This window comes from Amphiura filiformis, chromosome 4, assembly GCF_039555335.1.
Source record: "Amphiura filiformis chromosome 4, Afil_fr2py, whole genome shotgun sequence".
In the NCBI taxonomy this organism is placed as follows: domain Eukaryota; kingdom Metazoa; phylum Echinodermata; class Ophiuroidea; order Amphilepidida; family Amphiuridae; genus Amphiura; species Amphiura filiformis.
Window position 1 is genome coordinate 51,244,226 of NC_092631.1, and position 27,756 is coordinate 51,271,981.

Here is a 27,756-nt window from a genome sequence, read left to right on the forward strand (position 1 = left end):
ACAGTGATTTGGACCAAAATAGGAAAATATTGCAAACTTCGAAAACAATTCTATGAAGAAATAAGAAAACAATATTTATTGACTTCTACATTCTTTTTCCTTTTAGCGGAAATACAGAGTGTTTTGGGCCAAAATAGGAAAAATAGCAAACTTTTGCGCGCTTCGAAAAAATATATTCGCCCCCTTACAGCTTCCGCAGTAACTGGATACAATACCGAGAGGAAAGATGGCAAAGCTCGCCTAGCTTCATTCATACTGGAGAGGGATTCGACCACTCGCCTAGCATCATGCTAGCGAGTGATTAACCACTCGCCTTGAAAATCTAGACGGCAAGGCCTGTTTAGGTGTAAAGTTGGGGCATGTGTAAACGTTACAAATATGCCAAAAATCAGTTTTGAAAAAAATTAACCAATTTCATATTAAAAGATCGTACATTGTGGCTACAAATAACTGGTACCTTAATTCATGTGCTCACTGTAGATAAAACAACACTGCATCATAAGAGCATGTTAATTTTTTGTCCACAATTTATTCCCTGTACTTGAGTCCGGTGGGGGGAGAAAACATACAAAATAACCACCAGACCCCTTCACGAAATATGCATATTATGCTTATAAATATATTTAGTTTTACAATGATTTTAATACAGTTTTAAAAGTTCCATATAGCCATATCAAAGTTAATCTTTATTCAGGGTGTTCCAAGATATCAGAAAAAGTTGCATATGGATCATTTTGAAAAAACATTGTTGTGTAGGCACTGTACAAATGTAAATATAATTGTTCTTCCAAAAATTAAATAGTACAAAATTACAGCCAAAGACAATAATTGTTCCTCATACTGTTCAGATGCCTTTGTTCAGGTAAGAGTCCATATTTGTTTAACAAAAAGGTAAATTTTTTAGTCCTGTTGAATCAAGCAATACCAGATGGATCCCAGCAGAATTTTGTATTTCTATGTAGTTGACTCAATCTTTCCATGTCTTTTGTTGTCAGCTCAAAATCCCACAATGCTGCATTCTCAGCTACACGTTCCAGATTTTGTGTTTTGGGTATAACTCCTGCACCAAACAAGGGATGATAAATCAAATAATAATAAATAATAATAATAATAATAAAAATAAATAATAAATAATAATAATAAATAATAAATAATAAAATAATAAATAATAAATAATAATAATAATAATAATAATAATAATAATAAATAATATGTGAAAATCATTTATCTTTACCTTGGAAAATGATCAGTGCTGTAATTATGTAGATATATATAAAAAAGGAACATCAAACATGATCACACCTATGGTGTTTCATCCTGGCATTGCATTCCTTTTTGATACAAGAGCCAAACAATATATTTGAAGGTGCCATAGAATACTGTGTGACTAAAAAATGGGTAACCCACTTTTTAAACACATTTTGGCTTACAAAATCCAAGCTAAACATCTTTGAGCCCTAATATTTCATAAAGTTAATGACAAAACTACAACCTCTCCATTGATACCAAAACCTCAAGTTTTAAAAAGAAAAAGTGAGGCTGAGGTTTTTAATCAAGTCATCCTCCTTTATATTTTCCAATCAAAGTAGTATTGCAACTCGGGATATTAGTGATAACAAACAGTAGAATAAAGGTCACGATGCATTGCAGCTCAATGCTGAAATGATCATTTTTGTGATTTAAAATTTTTACCAAATCATGCTAACAGTTCACTAAAAATATTTTCAGGTAAATGGTGACAGATAAAAATGAAACCTATGTTGGAATCGGCCCTCTTTAGATGCTCTTTTCCCTGGACCAAATTCTTAATGACTGGGTCTTTTCCCTCTTGAAATACCGAGACTGGTTACATGCCTCCTGCTAATTAGAGAAAGGGGTTAGGTCAATATGGTATTGGCCAAGCAAACTCCTTTCTTGTCAAACTTACCAATGTTTTGTTGAAGGCCCCATCTCAGCAAAACTTGACTGGGTTTCCTTTCTAGTCTTTTGGCTACATCTATGACATCCTTATCACTGAGAAGCTGAAAATGTGAGCCAATTAAAATGGAAAATTATTTGGAACTTCTTAAATGCATATCGAATCTTTAATTTGCACATTCCCCAAATAAGATACTGTTCACCAACTAGACCCTATTTAAAACTGCAAAATAAGCCTCAGCTCACTGAACATAAATCATCTGTAACCCTCTTTCTTGTGCTATAACCTACCATAATTGTAGGTACAAGAATAGGAAGGGGATATTTCTTAATCTCTAGTTACTTGACATTAAAGCCATGTTATAACATTTCTTTAAAAATAGATTAGTATTTATTTTCCATAAAATGTTAGCTTTTACTAGTCCGACGAGTAGGACCTTTTTTCTAAGTTACCAGACTATACACATTTCACACTATGATCACTATCTCACATGACACAAGAAAGACGAATCGCGAAAGTCCAGTGACCGCGCCGCCCCTTTTTCGGGAGGAGCGGTTAGTGGATTTTTGTGGTTAATCTTTCTTAAGCGATCAGAGTTAGAGTATAGTTGGTAACTAAGAAAAAAAACAGGTCCTACTCGTCGGATTATCTTTTACTGTCAGATATGTCCCCTTTTAATTTTGAGCCGAACAAGAGAGGTAAAGCATAGAAAATTGGAATTTACTACTAGCGCCCATGCATGTTACTCCCAGCGTTGTAATACGATCGATCCTCTGGGTGTGTGTATCCCATAAGCTGAGCTAAGCCGTGTACATCCTGCCCTAGCAGAAATTCTATACAGCAAGAAGTGTATCAAAAGTGTATCAAAGTGTATTAAAACTGTATCAAACAGCAATTTAATACAGTTTTGATATACAAAGGGTGTATTGAAAATGTATCAACTGAAAATATAAGGTATCAAAACTGTATCAAATACCACCTAACTGTATCAAAAATGTATCAAAAGTGTATCAAATTTGAACTTAGTTAATTTTGGCCATGCTTGTGGTGTATCAAAAGTGTATCAAATTGAACTTTGCAGTTTTTCAGTGTATGTAAAGTGTATCAAAGTGAACTTTTTGGTGCTAGATGTATATCAAAAGTGTATCAAATTGGACTTAGTCAAATTCTGGCTGCATACAGTGTATCAAAAGTGTATTAAATTGGACTTTGCCTGTTTTTTAGTGTATGTAAAGTGTATCAAATTGAACTTAGTTAATTTTTGGTGTCTAGAGGTATATCAAAAGTGTATCAAATTGGACTTAGTCAAATTCTGGCTGCATACAGTGTATCAAAAGTGTATTAAATTGGACTTTGCCTGTTTTTAGTGTATCAAAAGCGTATTAAATTGGACTTAGTTTATTTTGGGTGGCTAGAGGTATATCAAAAGTGTATCAAATTGGGCTTTCATAAACTGACCTTTTGTAGTGTATGAAAACTGTATCAATAACTGATCACATGTCTAGATAATGACTCATCATTTTCAAATTTGCCCATGTGGCATGTATGCAGTTAACACCAGGATTTGCATTTGGAAATGTACTGTATTTTAGAGCAAATTATGGTGTTTTATTTATCATGATGATGATACAAACATGCTTGTAGACTGCACATTAGGTTACAATGTAGTTGTAATCAGGGACTGTGATTAAAGAGGAAATATCTGACTTTGTTCTGATAAGGTAAGCTTACTATATATTATATATAGGGCCTCAATGTATATGTATTAAGCATGAATATAGCACATGCCTGTATAGTAGATGTTATTGGTAGCCTTTTGTCTCTTTATTGAGGGTAACAACTTCAGTGACAAGCACTGCATTCCAAGCAGGCCTTCTGATGTATGTATGTTCCATTTTGGTTGGGTTTTGCTTCTTTTTTGCAAGACTTTCTCACACATTTATCCTATTATTGTAATTTTGAGCGTTGATAGGGGAAAGTGCATTGAGCTGCTCCGTGATGGGGAAAGTGCTAGAGGTCAGCATTAGCAGTAGAGGGCAGTGTTGAATTTGAGCTTGATTAGACTAATTTCAAAATTTGACCTTTGACCCCTTCACTTTGGGGTCATTAATGTTTGCAAATATGTTTAGATCATGTACGGATAATTCTTGTTGAATTTGAGCTTGATTGAACCAATTTTGAAATTTGAAAAACTGTATCAAAAGTGTATAAAAAACTCTATCAAAAGTTATCAAAACTGTATCAAAAGTGTATAAAAACTGTATCAAAAGTGTAAAAAAACTATCAAAAGTGTATCAAAAAAACTATCAAAAGTGTATAAAAAACTGTATCGAAAGTGTATCAAAAAACTATATCAAAGGTGTATCAAAAGGCATGTATCAAAAATAGGGCGGTCCAGCTGGCCAGCATTAGAATTGGAACGCTGATTTGATACAGTGACATATTTGATACACTTTTGATATAATTATGTATAAAATGTGTATAAAATGAAAGGATAAGAATTTCAATGCTAATTTGATACAGTTTAAATTGGCACGCTGATTTCATACAGTGACATACAGGGTGGGCCATTAAAAAGTTCACACTTTTTCGATGGCTTATTTCTCAGAAATGAAAACACATATTGAAATAAGTTGAACATATTTGTAAACCTCTATGTCTGGACTGTCATTGCTGAAAAGGGCATTAACATCCATGGTCTAATTACAAAATGGCGACCATTTAAAGCAGAGAAGGCAAAAACCACTTTGCACACACGTAAGACTATAGACAATGATCATGCATATTAAGTTTTTAGGCTTAAGCAAGTTTAAAAAAGTTTGATGACTCTATATGCATTTACTTGAGTGTCATTGCCGGGGTCATCGGACTCGTGCGTGTATGAGTTGTTTACTGTTTGAAAATCATTCACCTGTGAAATGCAGTTTAATTCGCTTGTCGAATGAAAACACAGTTATCCATGCGGCTGAAATCGCCTTCCGTAGTGAAGTCGTGATGTGAATCGCCTTCCGTAGTGAAGTCATGTGATAGTTTCGCGGGCAGGACTTCACGGGTTGTCGCTATTTGGATTCATTCTTTGTCGGTCAAGCATTCAGAGCGGGCGTAACATTTTTTCTCTCTCTATTTATCATGTTTATTGGACAACGAAGAGGCCGTATTAAATCAGCAAGCGTATACAATACAGCTTTCTTCACATGGAATAAACTGTGACGGCAAAAGATAATCAAGATGTTGTCTGCATAAATTTGTGTAAATTACTCGATTCAAGTAGGCCTATATTGAGGAGGCCAGGCGTTACGAGACCTTTTTATGCTGGAACATAATGGCAACGACCGATGACTAACAACAGGTGATAAATCGGTGAGATATTTGCTTTCATCAATAAATTTGTTAAACTTTGCCGTTAATCAGTTTTATTAGCAGTGAATAATTGGGTTCTAGCCCACCTTTAGGGAAATTAGCCATGGAGAATAGATCCAGATAACTACTTTAGTATTCTAAAATACAGGTTGCATTTCAATCTAACGTTATAATCTTGCTGTATTTCAGCTCGGAGGCCATGGGTAGAAAACCTGGGTTAATTTTCTTATAACAATACAAATAGGCCTACGTAATCTAATCATGACTTCAGGGACGCGACCTCTATGGTCATCATGTTATGCACCATGTTCATTGAAGCATGATTGAAGTGACATAGAATTGAATAGATGCGTGTATGTCACATCAGAAAGTAATACAATAGAAATTAGAACCTCATGAATGCGTAACCAATCTTTACACGCTACGTAATAAACTCGTAGCCGATGGAGCATGAACAGTGATCACTCTTATAATGTGTTATCAAAATTATTGGTACTCATGAATACTAAAGATTGATGAATCATGCGGGTGGCCTTTTCTATAACATATCATGATGGGTTGTCACAGTTATACGTATGGATGTTTATGAATCCCATACTGGTGAGGTTAAAAATCATGTTCAAAATTTCTGTTCGAATTGAAAAATTTCTCTGAGGATATAGGCCTAAGGGCTATTTTATTTAGCTTAATTTTATTATCAATTTCAAACAGTTTAGCATAAAAAATTTTTATTGTGGAAGCCATGCGTGTTTCCGTCTTGGCGAATAACAAAACTAAATAAAAATGTAATTTGATATTCTTCGCATCAACTAGAATTTGTTTTCATCACAGATTTGGCAGGTTAAAGGTTGTCTGAAAGTGCAAGTGGTATAAATTAATAAAGGAGTTGGAGTGTAGAATATATATGAGGTTCATAATATACATACATGTATATGACATACAGTATTCAGTGTAGGCTATAAAGTTGCAGACAGGATTTGCTTCCCTTTTCTTCTGTCTTTTAATTGCAGGTCGTATGGATTCTACGAGACGGGGGATAGAAGGAAGGACGATAGAAGAAAGAACGGGAACTTCTATATGGGGAGAATTATAGTATGTAGGCCTACAACAAGCTAACTATATTTAGTACAGGCAAAGATAACAAAGGATCTACTACATCTTCATTAAAATACAGTGTTTTCCTCAAATTGAGTATTATTGCATCTCGAATATTAACATATTATACAGTGCTACGGGCTAGTAAAAATAGCATCAGCAATTATGGAACTGAATTCTAACATGGCTATGGATGGGTATTGGCAGTGAGCAATAGACGAAGATCAGCTCATAGCTTGATGGAAAGGTCAACACTTTAATATCAAGTTGGTATCAGTGGAAGGAGCTTATACAATTCTTTGGCAATCTATCCAGGTTAAACAATTCAGGAAGCATAGTAAGGATACAGTTGGAGGAATGGAAGAATAATTTTGGTGCCATCAATGGATCATTCAATTAATAAAATTCCATACATTAAGCCCTCGACTAACCAATTATGTTATTGCATGAATTATCTTTGATATATTGGTACAAACAAGGGTCATTCCACATCGAACAACTTGACTTTGGCGAGTTGGACAAATAGCGACAAGCGTTATGGCAGAAAACAATGGGATTGGAATATTACTCATCAAATCAGGCGTTATGCGCAAATATTGATCTGTGTATCCATAAAGGGTGAAGTACTAGTAACCTCTCCCTTACTTCTTTATCGCATAGTCATTTTTAATAATAGCGTGCAAGTGGCTTCTTGGTGACGGGCCCACGGATGTTTCTTCTGCTTTTATCGAAAAACCCGGTGGTTTTTTTTTTAACTCTATGGCATATGTTCATGTACATTGATTTTATGATGATATTGCTATAATTTTGTTTCAATATTACCTGCTTTATATAGTTTTGGTGTGCTTATCATGCTTTCTGTAGTTTGATGTTATTTTGATATGTAAATTTGAATTTGAATTATCATGTTTGATGTACTTATAATTTGTTGTATAATTTGGTATTTAGGGCATGCCTTGCAAGCGCTTAGCGACTTCTGTTTTAGCGCTTCATAAATGTTTCTTTATTATTACTATATATTATTGACGGGGTTCAGATGAATAAAACAAAAAAGATGAATTATGTTTACCTTTTGGGAAATTTAACAAATTGGAGGCAAATATTTTCTTACCTGTATCTACCAAACGAAGACCAGATCTCTTCATGGTCATTAAGTTAAACAATTTTATAGTATTACAGGTCTTTCTTAATGGTATCTATCAAAAAGGGCTATTATATATAGACTTAGGTATTCACTTAGAGGCAGCATAAAAGTCATAGTAACATATTACATATATATAGTTAATGGCTAAATGTAGTAGAGCGATTTTACATAACAAATGGAAGGTAAATAGTTTGCTTAGTTGGATCTATCAAATTAAGTCCAGAATTCATCCTTATTATCAAGTTATGGTATTTTATGCTCTTATTGTACCTATCAAACAAAGAACAGAAATCTTCACCGCAAGTTGGTAAGACAGAGTTGTGGTTTTAAATTGTGTCTATTAAATGAAGACAAATTAAATTTTTTGCATAATGCATATTGCATGGCTTCTTGCTTTTTGATCTCGAAATTACTGTTGCATTTATGTTGTGCAATATGTACTATGTGCATTGTTTGCTATTTTAACGTGGTTTATAATGTATATTTCACAGTTAATTGCATCTTGATTAATCATGTTCATTTACGCTGTGCAATATTTTGATTGTCTTTTTAATCTGGCTTTAATATATTTGCTCGAACTCTTTGTATGTTCTAAATATTGTAAACTCAAATATTCTTCTCATTTTTTACAAATGTATGTGGATTTAATACCATGTTTTGTAAAGCGCCTTGAGTTCTTTTGATGTATTTGCGCTATATAAGAAATAAATATTATTTATTAATCAAATTACGGTATGATCTTCTACGGTGTATTTACGTCAGAATGTTAAATAGGGTCACCTAGTTGACCCCAGAGACAAAAGGAAATTCACCTTAGTGGGCAGGAAACATGTATGGGTATTTGTCAAAAGATGTGAAGTCGATAGTGGCATATAGGGCCTACATTTGAACATCACATGTAGGCCTTGAGGGATGAAAAATCAAATAATTCCAATAATGAACTAGGCTAATAATCATGGGGCATTTTTTCTTCGTAAATCTACCCAAAAGATAAGAAGAATTAGCCAATAACAAATTATTCAGATATTCTTTTGTTGGGTTATTCCAATCTAGGCAAATATAACAATGGCTATGAGAAGTCGACAGTGACATATGTAGGGCCTACATGTGAACATCACATGTAGGCTCTGAGGGATGAAAATTCAATAATGAAGTAATTATCATGGGGTTTGTTTGCTTTGTTTGGCATTAGTTTTTCGCATACGTAAATCTACCCAAAAGATTGGAAGAATTAGCCAATAAACAAATTATTCAGGCATTCATTTCCAACAGTATGCGAATGCTCATGTCGGTTGATCCAGTGTCATGTCGTCAACCTAGTTAAAGCCTAAACCTTTTATCACCTAGTAGTATTTATTGCACTTACCTGTCAGACTTTTGGGTATTCCAAATATAACATGGCTAATGCATTGGTTGAATGAACCGTCAATCATTTTCTTCACCGCAAAGCACGGCGGAGGAGTAGATGGCATGAAAAGCATAAACTGCAAACAGAGGGGCGGAAGTCTGGCAAGTTCCTTGACTTGTCCAGGAACTTGGTTGGCAGTTTTTGGATCATTTTTCTAAAATGATCAATTTAATGTACATAATTATACATATATTACATTAATAAATTCTATTTAGTCTTTCCAATCTTCGGGGTATTTGCCTACTAGAAGATTTGGCGTTAGGTTTCTACTGATGCCCACCATGTAATCTAAATATGAATATAATATGAAAATGAGAAAGGGGTCAGCCATTTAATTTCTTTTGATATATGTAGTCCGCGGCTTTTTATATTGTCATCGTTAGATGCAGTCTTTATATTCTATCCATTGTTAGATGGAGTCTTTATATTTTCTCTATCGTTAGATAGTGCATTCCCGTTAAGGGAACTTTTTGGTTTATAGGCGCAACTGGCTTTCAAGTAATTGTTTGGGAGGCTCGGTCGGGTAATTACATGACGAAAAAGTTGACCATAAATCAATAAATATTAGCTGGCTGATTCCAATGAATTTTCTCAAAGCATTGCACCGAATAAATTATGCGTTCTTTCTGAATGACTGACAAGAGGTCCACAATTGGTGTGAGGGTTTCTTTATTTCAGTGTCGTGGATAATGCAGTTTAATTCTCTTGTCGAATGAAAACACAGTTATCCATGCGGCTGAAATCGCCTTCCGTAGTGAAGTCGTGATAGTTTCACTTTTTTCCCGGTGGCTGGAATCGCCTTCCGTAGTGAAGTCACGTGATAGTTTCGCGGGCAGGACTTCACGGGTTGTCGCTATTTGGATTCATTCTTTGTCGGTCAAGCATTCAGAGCGGGCGTAACATTTTTCCCACCCACCACTCCCTTTATGTCAGGGTTGATCGGATTAAAATTGATCAAAATAGTGGACTGGGCGTCATAAATAAGTATCGCAAGAGTGAGAAAAATCACATAAAGGTTTCATCGTTAAGTCAAAATGTAATTAAGAATGAAATGAAATCAGAATATGTTGGATGTCACGGGTCTTTGTGTTGCATAATAGTGTGACTATATGGATGTACGTGTGTGAGTAGTTCACTTCTGCTTCAGTTTCTATCTCAGCAACATGTTCTATTCTGTTGCGCAGCTGTAATATTATTCTCAGTGAAATAGTGTGGTGAAGTTTGCTTCTGCCTCAGAAGCACTAGTAAAATTAATTTTAAATTGTACCATTTTGAGTCTGGAAGGAGAAAGGAAAACATAATTGGTTGAGAGCCCTCGGGTTAGAATATACTGATGTTCTTTCCGTGCGTAATAATATGACTAAGGTGTGAGAGTGCGCAAATAGATCATTTCAGGTTCAGTTCTTATTCAGCAACACGTTTTTATGCTGTGGCGCAGTTATAAATGTTCAAATATCGTTGTAAAATAGTGGTTAAGTTGCTTCTTCTTCAGAAGCATTAGTAAAATTGTTAAAATTTATGCCATTTCAGTGTCGGGCGGTATTTTGGTTGAGGAATGTTGTGTATAGCGGGAAGGAAGGAATCAACACCAGGTTGGCATGGGGTAGCTAGACAGGGGCCAAGTACTATGCCCTCAGATTTTTCTTGTTCAACAAAATATAAAAAGGAAATATTGTAATCAAGTTTTTATGAGGTTGCGCAGCCGGCTAGTTCTCGCGTTGAATTCTAGGGTAGGCTGTCCTATTGTATTTAGAGTAGGCATCATAACCGAGTGATGTATCACGATATCATAAGCTTTCAAAGCATGACAATGTGTGTCAAGGAATCTGGGACAGTTTTTTGGATCATTTTTCTAAAATGATCAATTTAATGTACATAATTATACATATATTACATTAATAAATTCTATTTAGTCTTTCCAATCTTCTTGGGTATTTGCCTACTAGAAGATTTGGCGTTGGTTTCTACTGATGCCCACCATGTAATCTAAATATGAATATAATATGAAAATGAGAAAGGGTCAGCCATTTAATTTCTTTTGATATATGTAAGTCCGCTGCTTTTTATATTGTCATCGTTAGATGCAGTCTTTATATTCTATCCATTGTTAGATGGAGTCTTTATATTTTCTCTATCGTTAGATAGTGCATTCCCGTTAAGGAACTTTTGGTTTATAGGCTAACTGGCTTTCGAAGTAATAAATATTAGCTGGCTGATTCCAATGAATTTTCTCAAAGCATTGCACGAATAAATTATGCGTTCTTTCTGAATGACTGACAAGAGGTCCAAAATTGGTGTGAGGGTTTCTTTATTTCAGTGTCGTGGATAATTGACACAAAAGGCTGATTGGACATGCTCATTTACATAACAAATACACTAGTTTTGGAGGGAACTTCAAATTTAAAATGCCTCAATGATCATTGACTTACGTGTGTGCAAAGTGGTTTTTGACCCCCTTGCTTCAAATGGCCGCCATTTTGTAATTAGACCATGGATGTTAATGCCCTTTTCAGCAATGACAGTCCAGACATAGAGGTTTACAAATATGTTCAACTTATTTCAATATGTGTTTGCACTTTTGAGAAATAAGCCATCAAAAAAGTGTGAACTTTTTAATGGCCCACCCTGTATTTGATACACTTTTGATATAATTATGTATGAAATGTGTATGAAATGAAAGGATCAAAATTTCAACGCTAATTTGATACAGTTTAAATTGGGCGCTGATTTGATAGTTACATATTTCATACACTTTTGATATAATTATGTATGAAATGTGTATGAAATGAAAGGATAAAAATTTCAACGCTAATTTGATACAGTTTAAATTGGAACCCTGATTTGATACAGTAACATATTCGATACACTTTTGATATAAATTATGTATGAAATGTGTATGAAAGGAAAGGAGAAAAATTTGAAGGGTAAGTTGATACAGTTTAAATAGGAACCCTGATTTGATACAGTTTAAATTGGAACCCTGATTTGATACAGTAACATATTCGATACACTTTTGATATAAATTATGTATGAAATGTGTATGAAATGAAAGGATAAAAATTTCAACGCTAATTTGATACAGTTTAAATTGGAACCCTGATTTGATACAGTTACATATTTCATACACTTTTGATATAATTATGTATGAAATGTGTATGAAATGAAAGGATAAAATTTGAACGCTAATTTGATACAGTTTAAATTGGAACGCTGATTTGATACAGTTACATATTTCATACACTTTTGATATAATTATGTTTGAAATATGTATGAAATGAAAGGATAAAAATTTGAACATAAATTTGATACAGTTTAAATTGGAACCCTCATTTGATACAGTAACATATTCGATACACTTTTGATATAAATTATGTATGAAATGTGTATGAAATGAAAGGATAAAAATTTGAACATAAATTTGATACAGTTTAAATTGGAACCCTCATTTGATACAGTAACATATTCGATACACTTTTGATATAAATTATGTATGAAATGTGTATGAAATGAAAGGATAAAAATTTGAACGCAAATTTGATACAGTTTAAATTGGAACCCTCATTTGATACAGTAACATATTCGATACACTTTTGATATAAATTATGTATGAAATGTGTATGAAATGAAAGGATGAAAATTTCAATGCTAATTTGATACAGTTTAAATTGGAGCCCTCATTTGATACAGTAACATATTCAATACACTTTTGATATAAATTATGTATGAAATGTGTATGAAATGAAAGGATAAAAATTTCAACGAAAATTTGATACAGTTTAAATTGGAACCCTCATTTGATACAGTAACATATTCGATACACTTTTGATATAAATGATGTATGAAATGTGTATGAAATGAAAGGATAAAATTTGAACGCAAATTTGATACAGTTTAAATTGGAACCCTCATTTGATACAGTAACATATTCGATACACTTTTGATATAAATTATGTATGAAATGTGTATGAAATGAAAGGATAAAAATTTGAACATAAATTTGATACAGTTTAAATTGGAACCCTCATTTGATACAGTAACATATTCGATACACTTTTGATATAAATTATGTATGAAATGTGTATGAAATGAAAGGATAAAAATTTGAACGCAAATTTGATACAGTTTAAATTGGAACCCTCATTTGATACAGTATCATATTCGATACACTTTTGATATAAATTATGTATGAAATGTGTATGAAATGAAAGGATAAAAATTTGAACGCAAATTTGATACAGTTTAAATTGGAGCCCTCATTTGATACAGTAACATATTCAATACACTTTTGATATAAATTATGTATGAAATGTGTATCAAATGAAAGGATAAAAATTTCAACGAAAATTTGATACAGTTTAAATTGGAACCCTCATTTGATACAGTAACATATTCGATACACTTTTGATATAAATGATGTATGAAATGTGTATGAAATGAAAGGATAAAAATTTGAACGCTAATTTGATACAGTTTAAATTGGAACCCTGATTTGATACAGTAACATATTCAATACACTTTTGATATAAATTATGAATGAAATGTGTATGAAATGAAAGGATAAAAATTTCAATGCTAATTTGATACAGTTTAAATTGGAACCCTCATTTGATACAGTAACATATTCGATACACTTTTGATATAAATTATGTATGAAATGTGTATGAAATGAAAGGATAAAATTTGAACGCTAATTTGATACAGTTTAAATTGGAACCCTGATTTGATACAGTTACTTATTTGATACACTTTTGATATAATTATGTATCAAATATGTATGAAATGAAAGGATACATTTCATTTGATACTTTTTGATACATTATCTTGGCATTTGATACACTTTTGATATGTATAAAATGTGTATGCAATGTTAATTTGATACAGTTTTGATACATAAAAGTGTATGAAATGAGGGTTCCAATTCAAAGCCTTTTATTTCATACATTTTTCATACGTATCAAAAGTGGTGTATCAAAAGTGTATCAAATTTCAGCCAGGGTGTGCATACGTGTTCGACTAATATTTCCATCATAATAATAAAATGCGGTTCCATCGCTTTTATTCAAAATCTCGGATTTTGACAAAACTACAGCACCTAAAGTCTTGATTTTTGCAGAGTATCTTTATTGACTAAAGTAGATTACAATCGTGTAAAAAACAGAATTAAATTTTTTTTGAGGGCGTTCTCCTCAGCAAATGTTATAATATGGCTCTAAAATTGATAAAAATTTGAACCCAATGTTTTCTATTTCCGTATTTTTTTATTTGCATTGACCTAGCTTCTCTAAAGGTAGAATCAATCATACAAGCTATATCACAGTGTTTGTTATCAGTTTTCATTGACAATGGATGAGTCTGATGCATCAACATTCATTCAACATAAGATCCAAATAATTTGTATATTAATTGTATAACATGCCATAAACACTCTGGACATTTCAAGAGTATCCAATGTTGCATTTGGAAGAGACAGGCTTTTTTCAATAAACATCAAATAGTATGAATCATGTAGCAGTTAGTACATGTATATAGTACTTACATGTGTACGACCTAATGAGCTGTATGCTTGTAAATGGGTGTTATGCAAATTACACCATGATAATAAGTCCTTCTGCACAAGGTATGGGTGATATTCAACCTGTGAATAGAGGATATAAATGCACATAAATAAGCAATGTTCTCATTAACCCTAACCCGCCAGGGGCTTTTTGGCTACGGGAAGGGAAAGAAGGAAGGAATAAAGAGAGAAAAAGAAAGAAGTTGTTTGCTCTGGGTGGGATTCGAACCCGAGACCCCTTGCATGCCAAGCACTGAGTCGGCGACACCTTGCCACAGGTATTGGCCTTCGCTGGCCAGCGAAACCGTGCCTATATATATCACTTGGGGCGATTGCGTCATCACACCACGTGGGAAGCACGCATGAACAGCGCAAATTTCAAGTAGTATTTTGTAGTATACGGGCGGGTTAGGGTTAAGGCCATATTTGTGCAGTGCTTCCAAGAACTGGTGCAAGGCCTCAAAAGAAGAGAATATAAAGAAGGAAGAGATTGCCAGTTTTTGTTCACTTGACAAGAATATAAAAATATGAAATGAAATGACTGAAAAAAATGTTTTGTACATACCTGCAGTCCTGCTAGACACACTGTGGGTGTCTCATCTACATACAGCCTGTCTCAAAAAAAATTGTGCAAGTGAAAAGCGCCCTCTTTGGCAATTAGAAAATACCGTTGTGACATGATGCTTACATCAGCGTCAAGGGCGCAATCTTAGCTCTCAAATGCCGTTTCTTCTGTTCAATTTGCTTCTTTTAATCTCGAGATATGTTTATTTAACAACGAAAGGGTAAAATCACAATTGTGCCACTTTTACTAGGCAAGAGAGCTGTACATGTAAAATCAATGATAGCTGATATTGATGCATCTAATGCACTCCCCCTTCTGGACTCCTGTATTGCACGCATCAACATCAGCGAGTGCATTATTTTGTCTAATTTCTCTCCCAACAAGTAATACGCGTTCATTAACCTATAGGCTAAGTGTGCAATATTTGTTTGTCTTTTAACATATCTTATGATGTGACTAAGAGAACAGTATTTATCATGATAAAATCATTGACATGCACATGTTTTTAATTTTACAGCAGAATGTGAAATATTTATTTATCTTTTAATCTGTTTTAAGTGGAAAAAGAGAATCATTATTCCTGCATCATGATAAAACAGTAAAAACAGTAAAAAAGTTTTTGTATTGTGTAATTGATGCATTCTTTTGATTTCACGAAGGAACTCTTGATAAACTTGATGATATCACTGATTTACATGTAAAGCCCTCTTCCCTAGTAAAACTGGCACAATTGTAATTTTACCCTTTCGTCATCAACTAAACATATCTCGAGATTAAAACAAGCAAATTGAACAGAATAAATGGCATTCGAGAGCTAAGACTACGCCCTTGACGTTGATGTAATCATCAGGTCATACCGGTATTTTCTTATTGCCAAAGAGGGCGCTTTTCACTTGCACAATTTTTTTTGAGACAGGCTGTATAGGCCTAAATCAATATTCCTGATATACTGTGCAGTTTGAAATAATGTTTGTACCATGTTGAAGGTAGGCCTGTTGCCTATGTGGGTTGACGTTAATTACGGGGTGTGTTAGCAAACTCAAAAAATAGCGCAAGCATACACAAAAGGGAGGTTGCACATAAGCTGACAAGTTGAGCACTCTGTTCCGTGCTCAGAAGGATCAGGCATGGGACTTTCCTATCTGGAGTTTAATAATCTAAGGTTTCTACATACCTGTAGTACTGCTGGACATGTTGTTGCATAACCAAGCATCTCATCTAAGTGTTTCACTGTGTAGTTTGATACACCAATGCTCCTAACTTTCCCTAGAAACATTAAAATAAATGAAAAATCAAAACATGATGTCAACAACAAAAAAACTTTCAAACTATATGGATTAATAAGCTGTCTTAAAGCAGTATCCCAGGGGGGGGGGGGTACTCAAGTTTGGTTTTGGTAGGGACGTGTCGCTGAGAATTTGAAAGTGGACCCATAAATATACCAATTTTTCAAGAAATTTGGACCCATTGATATACCAAAAGTCAAAATTTTCGCCAAATTTAACCCAATTTGTCTTAGTTTTTACAAATTTTCCCAAAATTTTGGGAAAATTTTGACAATTTTGGCTAGATTAAGGAAAAATTGGGCTATTTTCTGAAAAAATTGAGAACATTTTGAAAAAAGGACCCATTCATATACCAAAATAGGCTTTGAAAAAGGGGTCATTGATATACCAAAAGGCTAAAAATGCTACCCATATTTATGCACGTCCCGTATGGTCATTTGTACTGAGTACCCGGGTTTGTATACATGTAACTACAGGGTGCCCAATAAAAGCGGGGTCTGGTAAATGTAATGCCATTCAGTGTTTGTGCATGTACAAGCACATATATGGAAATGTAAAATGTAAAAATGGTTCCAGAACCAATTTTGCCATTTCCGTGTGGGCGCAGGCTACATGCGTCAATCCGTATAAACTTTGCAATCAGCAATGCTAGAGATTTAAGGATTTCATGAAATATATATATTACTGAACAAATTGATGATGATAATTCTCAATTTTCAAATTTGTCTTCTTTGGCCTGTTTTGGTCCGGATCGGATTGGATCAGATCAGATCACATCACCTCACACATCAAATCACATCATATATGTTGACTTTTTAACTGTCCTTTACCTTCTTTATGGAGTCTTTCACATGACAACCAGCTTTGCCTCCTAGCCTCTGCATTGCCACAATCATCAGGTTTTAACTTCTGCTTGCCAGGCCAATGAATGAGATATAAATCCAAGTAATCTGTCTGCAGACGTTGAAGAGACTGCATGCAGGCGGCATATGCTGGTTCTGTACCCTGTTCTTTGGGAGCTTTTATAAAAGCAAACATAATTATGAGGATAGAGTTTATTAGTTTGCTTGTTTGCTCACCAATGTTTAAAGTTTGGGCCAAATGAACAATTATATAACAAAATTGACCCAAGGAGTCATTCAAAATTGTTTTTATTATTTTCTTCTTTCTTTTCTGAAGTTAATTTTATCACAAATTACAACAGCAATTTTGAATTTGACTACAAGAATGATTGTAATGAACAGGCTAGATCTAGTTACTCTAAACCAATCTTTCATACACTGCTACATATTTCCCTCATTCGTTTGTAATAATGCTTGTTTCATACTTTCCTGCCGCTTCCCGCTTTGCTGCTCTGAAGATGATTTTATTTCACTGCGCAGTCGCACCAAAAACACTAGCGGTGACCAGCAGCAAGCCGATATGTGTACATCCATATCAAAACGATGCACTTGTCAGCTGCTACATGTGTCTCATTTCACATAATAGCTAGGAACAAATATCAGACTTATCTCAAGCAGAAATCACTTCAAATCATCCCAAAGTCACATGGTTAACTTAGTAATGTTCTAATTCCCAAACCATGCGACTTGGGGATGATTTGAAGTGACCTCCACTTGAGATGAGTCTGGTATTTGTTCCTAGCTATTATGTGAAATGAGACATATGTAGCAGCCGACAATTAAGTGCATCGTTTTAATATGGATGTACACATATGTGATGCGCTCAAGCAAAATGAGTCTGATGTTGATCAAAATCAAAATTCAGTTTTCAATTTCATTACATGAGCCATTCTCAGAGCTCTATTTTGCTGAAAACACCATCATAATTAGACTTACAGTTTCAGAGATATTGCCATTTTAGTGTTGCTCAGAACAGGAAAACACAAAGGAAGTTGAATACAATTGGCTATATCTCAAAATCAATATTCCCGACATCCGACTCATTTTGCTTGATCACTTTGCCGCCGCGGCAGCACCGCTGGGAGTTGAATTCATGTCAACTCGGAGCAGTGCCGCTCTGACGTACGAGAACAAAATGTGATTTTGGAGCGGTGCTGAGCAGCAAGAGAGGCTTTCAGATAGAGTCATGCTGCTGCCGCTCAGTGGTGTGCCGCTCCACTTGCAGAAAAGTACAAGCGGCATGATGAAGATCGAGTCATGCCGCTCAGCGGCAAGCGGCAGAAAGTATGAAACCAACATAAGGCAACAAAAATAATTTGTTTTATGGACCTGACCAACCCTGGCGTTACATTTTGGAGGATATTTTTACAATTTTCCTGAAATCATGTAAAATCAGCAGATTTTTGGCCAAAATATATTGATTTTAACAGAAAAATATTTCATAATATGTTTGCAAAAAACTATCATATTTTTTCAGCATTTTTCATGCTTTAGCGCCTGCCCATAAAACAGGTTTTTTCCCCGTCGCCTAAGCAATTATCTACAACAAATGCAATAGCAAAATCCAGTTAAAATCTATCTCCCATACAGGGGGTGTAAATTTCAAATGGAGTCCCCATTCAGGTAAACCCCATGTTTGAAAGTGAGAGGTTATACGGATTTCATCTGGAATAGCCCAATGTTCTGTTCTACTCACCTAGCTTGCTTGTAATAAATATATCCGATCTTTTGAGACCATGCTTGGGCAGTAGGTCTTTCAATGCATTACCTATATGTTGCTCATTCCTATACGAGGAAGCAGTATCTAAATAAAGAAGGATCAATATACTTGATTAGGGACTGTTCACAAACACTTGTTAGGGGGGCCTGATGCAAAAAGGGGGGCCTTAATTTTTTTTACCCTCCTAAGGGGGGGCCTGAAAAAAATGACCATAAATTTTCCTGGGAAAATTGAGTTAGTATGCTTTTCTATGGGGTTGACCCATAATTTTCATGTCAGATTTCGAAAGGGGGGCCCCGAAAAAATTTTGCGATGAAATTTTTTTGCATCAGGTCCCCATACCTACATGTATAGACTTTGATCCACAAACCTCAGCACACTTTACAGGTTGTCGCTGAGACCACTGCAGCCCCATATCATTCCATTTAACAACAACTCAGGGACTTTTAAGCATATATGGAGCGCATACCCTACATATTCCACATTTAACCTTGACAGCTAGGATCAGCTCCCCAAGTTTCGTACAGGTTACAATACGACAATTAGCATTAGCAGTTAAGTTCCTTGTCCATCAGGCAAATTTTTTAGCTAACTGAAATTTTCCACAAGAGCATACTAAACCACCGCCAGGGTTCGAAACCACAACCACTTTGGGGTAGAACCTCCTTTTGAGATGACCGTGCAGGGTTCCTGTTAGTGCCCGTCATTGCATCCCAGATGCGTTTTAAAAAACTTGGACGCAAGTTGCAGCTATCCGATAGAGCATTTTGCATCCATGCGGATGGCATGATTAATCGTAAAATTAATCAGATGGGTGCATGCACACATTTCCGCATCCACATGGACGAACATTGTTTAAATCTTAAGGGGAAGCTTGCCTTTAAGTGCACATTTCATCCCTTATATTAAACGGGATTGAAACACCAAGGTGGACATGGTAAGTTGTAAAATTGGAACATTCTCCTCTATCTTCTACAAATTGGAAAAGGAAGTGGTTGCATGATAAACAGGATGCTGCAATTTTTATTGTGTCAAACAGAAACACACAGTAGCGTAGCCAGCGGCTGGGGGGGGGGCAGCCTGACAAAAAAATTAATGAAAAAGAAAGGTGCCCCTTCTGACAAAAAAAAATGAAAGAGAAAATCAGAAAGACAAATGATGTCCTGCAGAGTCCCCCCCCCCCTCCCCGACCAAGAAAGCTGGCTACCCCCTGCAAATACAATGTACCATAGACCTACCTATAAGTCTGTAACCAAGTCTGAGAGCCTCGTCTATGACCTTGTAAATGATGTCACTCTCTTTTATTTGACATGTGCCCACTGCAATAAAACAGGAATGGAAAATTATGAGGATCTATACATTACATCAACAGCCAGTCGATATCCTCAAGAATCTAATCATCACTTATAATAAGTTTCTTTTATAAAATAAAGTACAAGTTTGCTGTCAACTTTTGCGCACTGCACTTGGAAGAGCTTACCATCAGCAGATCATGCAAGCAGCCATTCATGCATTGGCCCTTAGCTGTCATGGGCAGTGTTGCCGTCAATTGGGGAAAGGGGGTGTGTTACCCCTGAGCCCGGGGTGCTTGGGGGCAGCTGTTAAAAATAAAGAGAACATACCTTATTGGGCCCATAAAAGTAAAGAAAAGAGACCTCAGGGGGGCCCGTAAAAAAGGGGGGCCCTGACGTTCATTTTACCCCTGGGCCCGTAATGGCTCTCTGCGGCACTGGTCACAGGATATGGAAAAGGATGGTAACAACACTCGGAAACAACACAATACATTCTGTGCATCGACAGTGTTGGCTGTAGTTTCAAGGAAAAATCTGTCTCGTCCGAAGAAACTCACTCACTTACAGTTTGTTTTTACGGTATATCAATTTTAAACTACATGTACTTATTTTCTCAAAAACTAGGTGGTTCTCGAACCACGCGATCCCCTGGCTGGGCGGTCAGTAAACTTATACCTCAGATGACCCCTGGTGACCCCGAAATGAGCTTCCAAAAATTTGGCTCTAAATGTTGAATGTACCCACCAAGTTTCATGCCCATCTGACAGTTTTTGCTAATTTGACCTCAGATGAGCCCTAGCGACCTCGAAATGACCTTCCAAAGGTTTCACTTTAAATGTTGACTGTACCCACCAAGTTTCATGCCCATACAAAAGTTTTTAGTTATTTGACCTCAGATGACCCCTGGGTGAACTCGGATGATTCCGAAATGACCTTCCAAAAATTTGACTCTAAATGTTGACTGAACCCACCAAGTTTCATGCCCATACGACAGTTTTTAGTAATTTGACCTCAGATGACCCCTTGGTGACCTCAGATGACTGCAAAATGACCGTCTGAAACTTTGACTCTAAATGTTGACTGTATCCACCAAGTTTCATGCCCAAACGATAGTTTTTACTAATTTGACCTCAGTGACCTTGACCCACTAACCAATACAAACTGGTTCTGCCTCAGGTCAAGATGCACCCACCCACCAAGTTTGAGGAACATGTGACCCCTAGTCTCTGAGAAAATAGGCGAAAACCAAAACCTAACCAAAATGCAACATACACATGTATACGCACCCCTTCACATACATGCAGAAGGAATACACTATCAGAACACCCCTGGCTAAGCCAGGGCGATAAAAAAGCAGTCATTTTCATTGTCCTCATATTATTAGTTTTCCAATGATATAATGTTGCCCAAGTAATATGCCTGACCCTAGTATGCCAATGCCCCTAGTTTTATATAAATTTACTATGTAACAAAAAATCTATTCAATGAACTGGTATTCAACAAATTCTCTATAGAAGAAATCATCTTGATCAAAAACAAATTGAATCATTTCTAATTTTGGATCATATGGGAATTCCCCTGAGATTGTAAAGTGAAGATGATCACTGCCACCGCCCTGCAAAAATACACATAGTCAGACGCCGATCTGCAAAAAATAGAGGGGGCGTGCGCCGGGTGCTCTCTCCTCTAAATCCGACAATAAAGTTTCATGCCCATCTGACAGTTTTTGCTAATTTGACCTCAGATGAGCCCTAGCGAACTCGAAATGACCTTCCAAAGGTTTCACTTTAAATGTTGACTGTACCCACCAAGTTTCATGCCCATACAAAAGTTTTTAGTTATTTGACCTCAGATGACCCTGGGTGAACTCGGATGACTCAAATGACCTTCCAAAAATTTGACTCTAAATGTTGACTGAACCCACCAAGTTTCATGCCCATACGACAGTTTTTAGTAATTTGACCTCAGATGACCCCTTGGTGACCTCAGATGACTGCAAAATGACCTTCCAAAAATTTGACTCTAAATGTTGACTGTATCCACCAAGTTTCATGCCCAAACGATAGTTTTTACTAATTTGACCTCAGTGACCTTGACCCACTAACCAATACAAACTGGTTCTGCCTCAGGTCAAGATGCACCCACCCACCAAGTTTGAGGAACATGTGACCCCTAGTCTCTGAGAAAATAGGCGAAAACCAAAACCTAACCAAAATGCAACATACACATGTATACGCACCCCTTCACATACATGCAGAAGGAATACACTATCGCAACACCCCCTGGCTAAGCCAGGGCGATAAAAAGCAGTCATTTTCATTGTCCTCATATTATTAGTTTTCCAATGATATAATGTTGCCCAAGTAATATGCCTGACCCTAGTATGCCAATGCCCCTAGTTTTATATAAATTTACTATGTAACAAAAAATCTATTCAATGAACTGGTATTCAACAAATTCTCTATAGAAGAAATCATCTTGATCAAAAACAAATTGAATCATTTCTAATTTTGGATCATATGGGAATTCCCCTGAGATTGTAAAGTGAAGATGATCACTGCCACCGCCCTGCAAAAATACACATAGTCAGACGCCGATCTGCAAAAAATAGAGGGGGCGTGCGCCGGGTGCTCTCTCCTCTAAATCCGACAATAAATCACAGTGTTTTTGGTCCTTTGAGACGAATGTAGTATGGAATAAAGGTTAAAAATTATGAACTTTTCAATTTGTAATGAAGGGTTTTAGAGTCAAAATATGACTGATTTACTTGCTTCTAATTTTGGGGGCAAGAATAATGTCAATATTTATTTAGGGTACCGTAAAATTGCACTTGTCATACTTGTTTAGGGGTGCATTTTCAGACCTCGTAAATACTTGTTTAGGGTGCTTTGAGACTTCGTCGCCACACATGATAACCCCTTGTCAATGACCAGTGGCCCCCCGGGTGGATGTCTAATCTTTGCCGTAGTCATACTAGATGTATGATAATAATGAATATGATAGGCCTACACATGCGACACGATCAAGGAAAATTTGCTAATATTGATTTTGAGATATTGGCAAAGAAAGTGTTCAAATTCTTTTGATTTATATTGTTTTTAGTGATAAAATTGACATATGCTCGAACAAGAAACATGTAAAACGCATTTTCGACCAGGGCCGACATGTGACTCATTCCCCTTATATCATATGCAAGTTATTAAGGGGCTGTCTAATATAATTATGAGCCACTCACCCCCCGACCCGGGACGGCTCGCCAAGAAACGCTTGCCCCCCCCTCTCGGCCCGTCAAAAATTGGTTGCCTCCCCCTCTCAGCCCGCCAAAAAATCTTTGCCCCCCTTGTCTTGTCTTGTCTTGTTAATACTGCACCAACCGCCGCCACTGGGCTATAACATGCAGTCCCTCATACATGCAGTTGGTATTAAATTTGTTGATTGAAGCAGCGACTTGAAGACGTTTGGATCAGCTGCAGATTTAATGTGTGGTCAGGATATGGCGTTGTAGTTTTGGGCAGGGGCGGATCTTGATATGGTTATGGTGGTGCAGCGCACCACCCTAGAATTCCAAAAAATAGTGTGATCAAATATGTGTAATTATCATGTTACTTAAAAAACAATAAAACCCTACAAATTCCACTAAAAATGGCTATTCTATCTTATTCTGTGAGTCTTAACCTTGTATCATAGGTTTTTGTCCCGTGCATAATTAGAAGTAAACTGGCAACCTCAAAATGGTTCAGATTCCAGTTTCGCTCCTCCAGTTGCTATCTCTCCCACATAAACCCACTATGCAATGACTATAAAAGCTTTTCCATTAGCTTCTATGCGGCCCCTACACTACACCGTGGTGCAGAAAATAGGTTCGCTCCTCTTTTTCATAATCTTCAACACAGTGTGACCCACAGAGTCAAGAAGACTTTTCTTACTCAATAGTCAAAAAGTTGAGGTTTCTGTGGAGTCTAGACATCTGCAGCTTGTTTATCCACAGATATCGGAATATCTGTGGTTTATTGTAAGAAAGTTATTGTGGTTTCAAGGTTTTTGGATTAAGTTTAATGGAAGTGTCATGGTGTGTGATCATTCAGGGTGAGTCAGTGCCACAATTATGTCAAAATATTGTTCAAACTAAACCTGTATAATAATGTAACCTCATGCAGACCTACTAAGCACTAAGCAAGAACTTATTGCACCCTATATATTTTTGGTGTGCTAATGCATGCATCATACAATATACACCAAAAATGCTATTGAAACTAGTAATATACCAGCTAGCATGACTAGTGTGTAGCTCAGGATATACTAGTATTCTGCAAGCCAAATTACAAATTTATTCAATTTCAAGATGACTACTGTCAACTATTTGTTTCAAAATCACATTTCTTCACATGATGACAATATAATAAGGTAAGTTTTATTTGAAGAATCAAGGCTCTTGTTTTTAACCTATATGTTCAGTGTTTGTCATATCCCAGATGAGGAGTTTTTTTATTTTGCCCTAAAAGTATGCACCAAATCGCACCATTTTAACTTCATTTTTCAAAATTTCTCAATTTCTCAGGGGGCACATCCCCCTCAGACACCCCCTCACGCCGCACAAGCGCTCGGGGCGCTTACCGATTTGCACCAAGTAAAAAACTACCACCAGCCGCCACTGGTTTTGGGTTGGAATATGCCAAATTGTTTGGGATCCCAATTTGCAAACCCGATGGTCTACATACATGTTGCGAACGCAGCGAGCATGAAAATTCACATATTTAGAAAAGGGGTATAATCCTTCTTGTCTTCCATGAGCAACCGCGTCACATCGGGTATAATCTTCCTTCCAGGAGCAACCACTGTGCATGATTGACGGGCTATTCCATTGCTCGTAATAGGGTAGTGTATTTTTTTTTATGTTTCTGTGTTTTTTATTTTTATAAGATAGGGTAGTGTATTTTAGCGGGACAATGCTGGATGGTGCACGCGCGCGTGCACGATGTGACTTTCGCCAACGACTTGGCATGTGGTTGTTGGCCCAGACAAACAAGTATATGGTTGTTGGTGTAGGGGTGTGGGTGTGTGTATTGGGGGAGGGGGGCGTGTTGTCCGAGATGTTAGGAATGATTTAATAATAGTTATTAATATTGGAAGAACGTTTTAAACTTTAATAGGCCTATAAGATATCATATACGATTTTATACTACTAGGCCTATTTTAGATTTTCAATTAATAACAAAATAATAAAATAGCATTTAAAAATTATATTAATAGGCCTATTTATTATCGCACGCCATGGTAACAATAAAAAAATGGCAGACTTTCCGATGAAAATTTGGGAAACAAATTAATTTAAAAAAAATAAATAAATAGGCCCCCTACAATCTTTCTTAAACCAAATTTTCATGAAATTGAGGGCCATCAATAAACCAAAATGCACCCGAATCTGTCGCACATCCCGTAGTAGGCCTACCCTCCTTTCCACCCCGTTGCTAAAACCATGGAAGTAATATTACTTCCATGCTAAAACTAGACGTGTAATATAACCGCCACGAGTATTTTTTTACCTGTAGGCAAGCTCACCCCTACACTCGCAATAGTTCTAGCCCAGATAGCTTTTAACTCACGCCTACTAATAACGTACTTTCATCAAGTGATGGCGCTATAAGGTTTACCACGGAAGCTGTTTGGTTTACCGTGGAAGAAGATTATACCCTATATGCATATTTAAGCATTTCCATACGGTTTTCCTAAGCCTTTTTAGGGCGTTTTATTTAACAGGCACCCCAAGAATATGTGCCTAAAATTGCTTGCCCCCCCTTTTCGGCTTGCCAAATATTGCTCACCCCACCTTTCCGCTCGCCAACCCCCGCCATCTTACCCTCCCTCCAGGGCTCATAATTATTGCACAGCCCCTAACCGTCTTATTGCAGTCGTGACATAGGATTCTACATTTTAAAAACTGATACATCTCTGTTGATCATGCTCATGAAGTACACCATGTTCACAATTCACAAGGCAAAGTTGGTGAAGTAGGCCTACAGCATGTCTGGCAATGCCGACTCAACCAGAACCAGAACTTACATCCAAATAGCGGCATATCATATCCAGAACAAAGCTTGAATATTGCCCTATTCATCGCAAAGTCTGCCTTCACAAGAACAAATACAAATGTGGGCATGAAAAGATTGTCATGATTGTGGTGAAAAATAATAAATATTACGCTTCCCTGTTACTCACAGTGTAGACAGCCCGTAACCCAATTTTACATTTTGCAGAGTTAATTTTGAGTGAGTTTCAGTAGGCCTAGACTAGTGAGTTACATGGCCAGATGTCCCGGAATACTAAATTAGGGGTGGTGCAATAATTATGTGTACCCCTGGGGGTGAATTATAGGGGGGGGCACTGATTTGTTGGCAGGCCAAAGGGGGGGGCAAGCATTTTTGGCAGGTCAAAAGGGGGGGGTCAAGCGATTTTTGGCAGGTCGAAGGGGGGGGCAAGCAATTTTGGCACAGATATTTTGGGCACCGTTTCTATATTCTGCCCTAAAAAGGCTTCGGAAAACGTTAGGAACACGTTCAAATATGCAAAATTTCCTGCTCATAGCTTTCGCACTATATGATAAGACAATTTAAGGTTTTAAATTCGGGTTCCCCAAAATCTTGCATGTGTAAGGGGGGCAAAGATTTTTGGCACATCAAAAGGGGGCAAAGGTTTTTGGCACGTCGAAAGGGGGGGCAAAGATTTTTTGGCACGGCCAGAGGGGGGGCAAGCGATTTTTGGCAGACCATTTGAGAATTCACCCCCGGGGTACACATAATTATTGCACCACCCCTTACCAGGCCTAGATATCATGGGGGGGTTGCCGACTGACTGATCAAGATCATGTTGATCAATGGGTGAGTGGTTGGGTGGGTGGGTGTGGGAGCTGCATGAGACAATAATACCAAACGTTTGGTACCGGTATTCTTGTCTCTGGGTGGGAGGCCTACGCTCTTAGAAAAAAATGTGTGACTTGAAACTTTTTGTCCCGTAGGCACCCTAAGCAATGCTAAGGTTCTATAAAGAACCTTTAAAAGTTCTTTGAGGAACCTTTAAGATTTAGGCCTATACAGAGGATGTTTACAGATATTCCCATAACCCAATGGGGTTCCGGGATGGGGTTTCTGACCTTGGATGATATCTGGCTTTTGTACACATGTTGCATGTTGACCATACCTTAATGCATTGGGATTGTGTGAAAATATCTGGTGTTTTCATCCTATTATTTAACATTCAAAACATTGAGACGTATGAATAAAATTAATGCAGTGGGACAATATGAATGTTTCCTGTAAGAAAATCAAATATCAGTCATAACTCATAATTAGTCTCAACTACCGTAAAACCCCGTCTACAAGCATATATAGGTTTTTTATAAAAGCTTAATTAATTCGAAGCAATTAAGCGTTAATGTACCAATACAATTGATCGGTCTTAAAATAATCACTTGTTTGTATATGCTTGGATCCGTAATTTATTTGCTCAAACTCCATA

The 27,756-nt window shown here is 36.5% G+C and overlaps 1 protein-coding gene across 1 annotated transcript; it reads right to left on the reverse strand.

Annotated features, from left to right (window-relative positions):
- Positions 1-509: 509 nt before the first annotated feature.
- Positions 510-26,457, reverse strand: LOC140151032 (glyoxal reductase-like). The gene is made up of 8 exons (XM_072173222.1): positions 26,305-26,457; positions 20,191-20,271; positions 18,929-19,036; positions 17,161-17,349; positions 16,219-16,310; positions 14,462-14,560; positions 1,928-2,021; positions 510-1,060 (listed from the first exon to the last, which is right to left on the reverse strand). The coding sequence occupies exons 1-8, from the start codon at positions 26,399-26,401 to the stop codon at positions 915-917; spliced, it is 906 nt and encodes a 301-aa protein (XP_072029323.1). The 5' UTR covers positions 26,402-26,457; the 3' UTR covers positions 510-914.
- Positions 26,458-27,756: the final 1,299 nt, after the last annotated feature.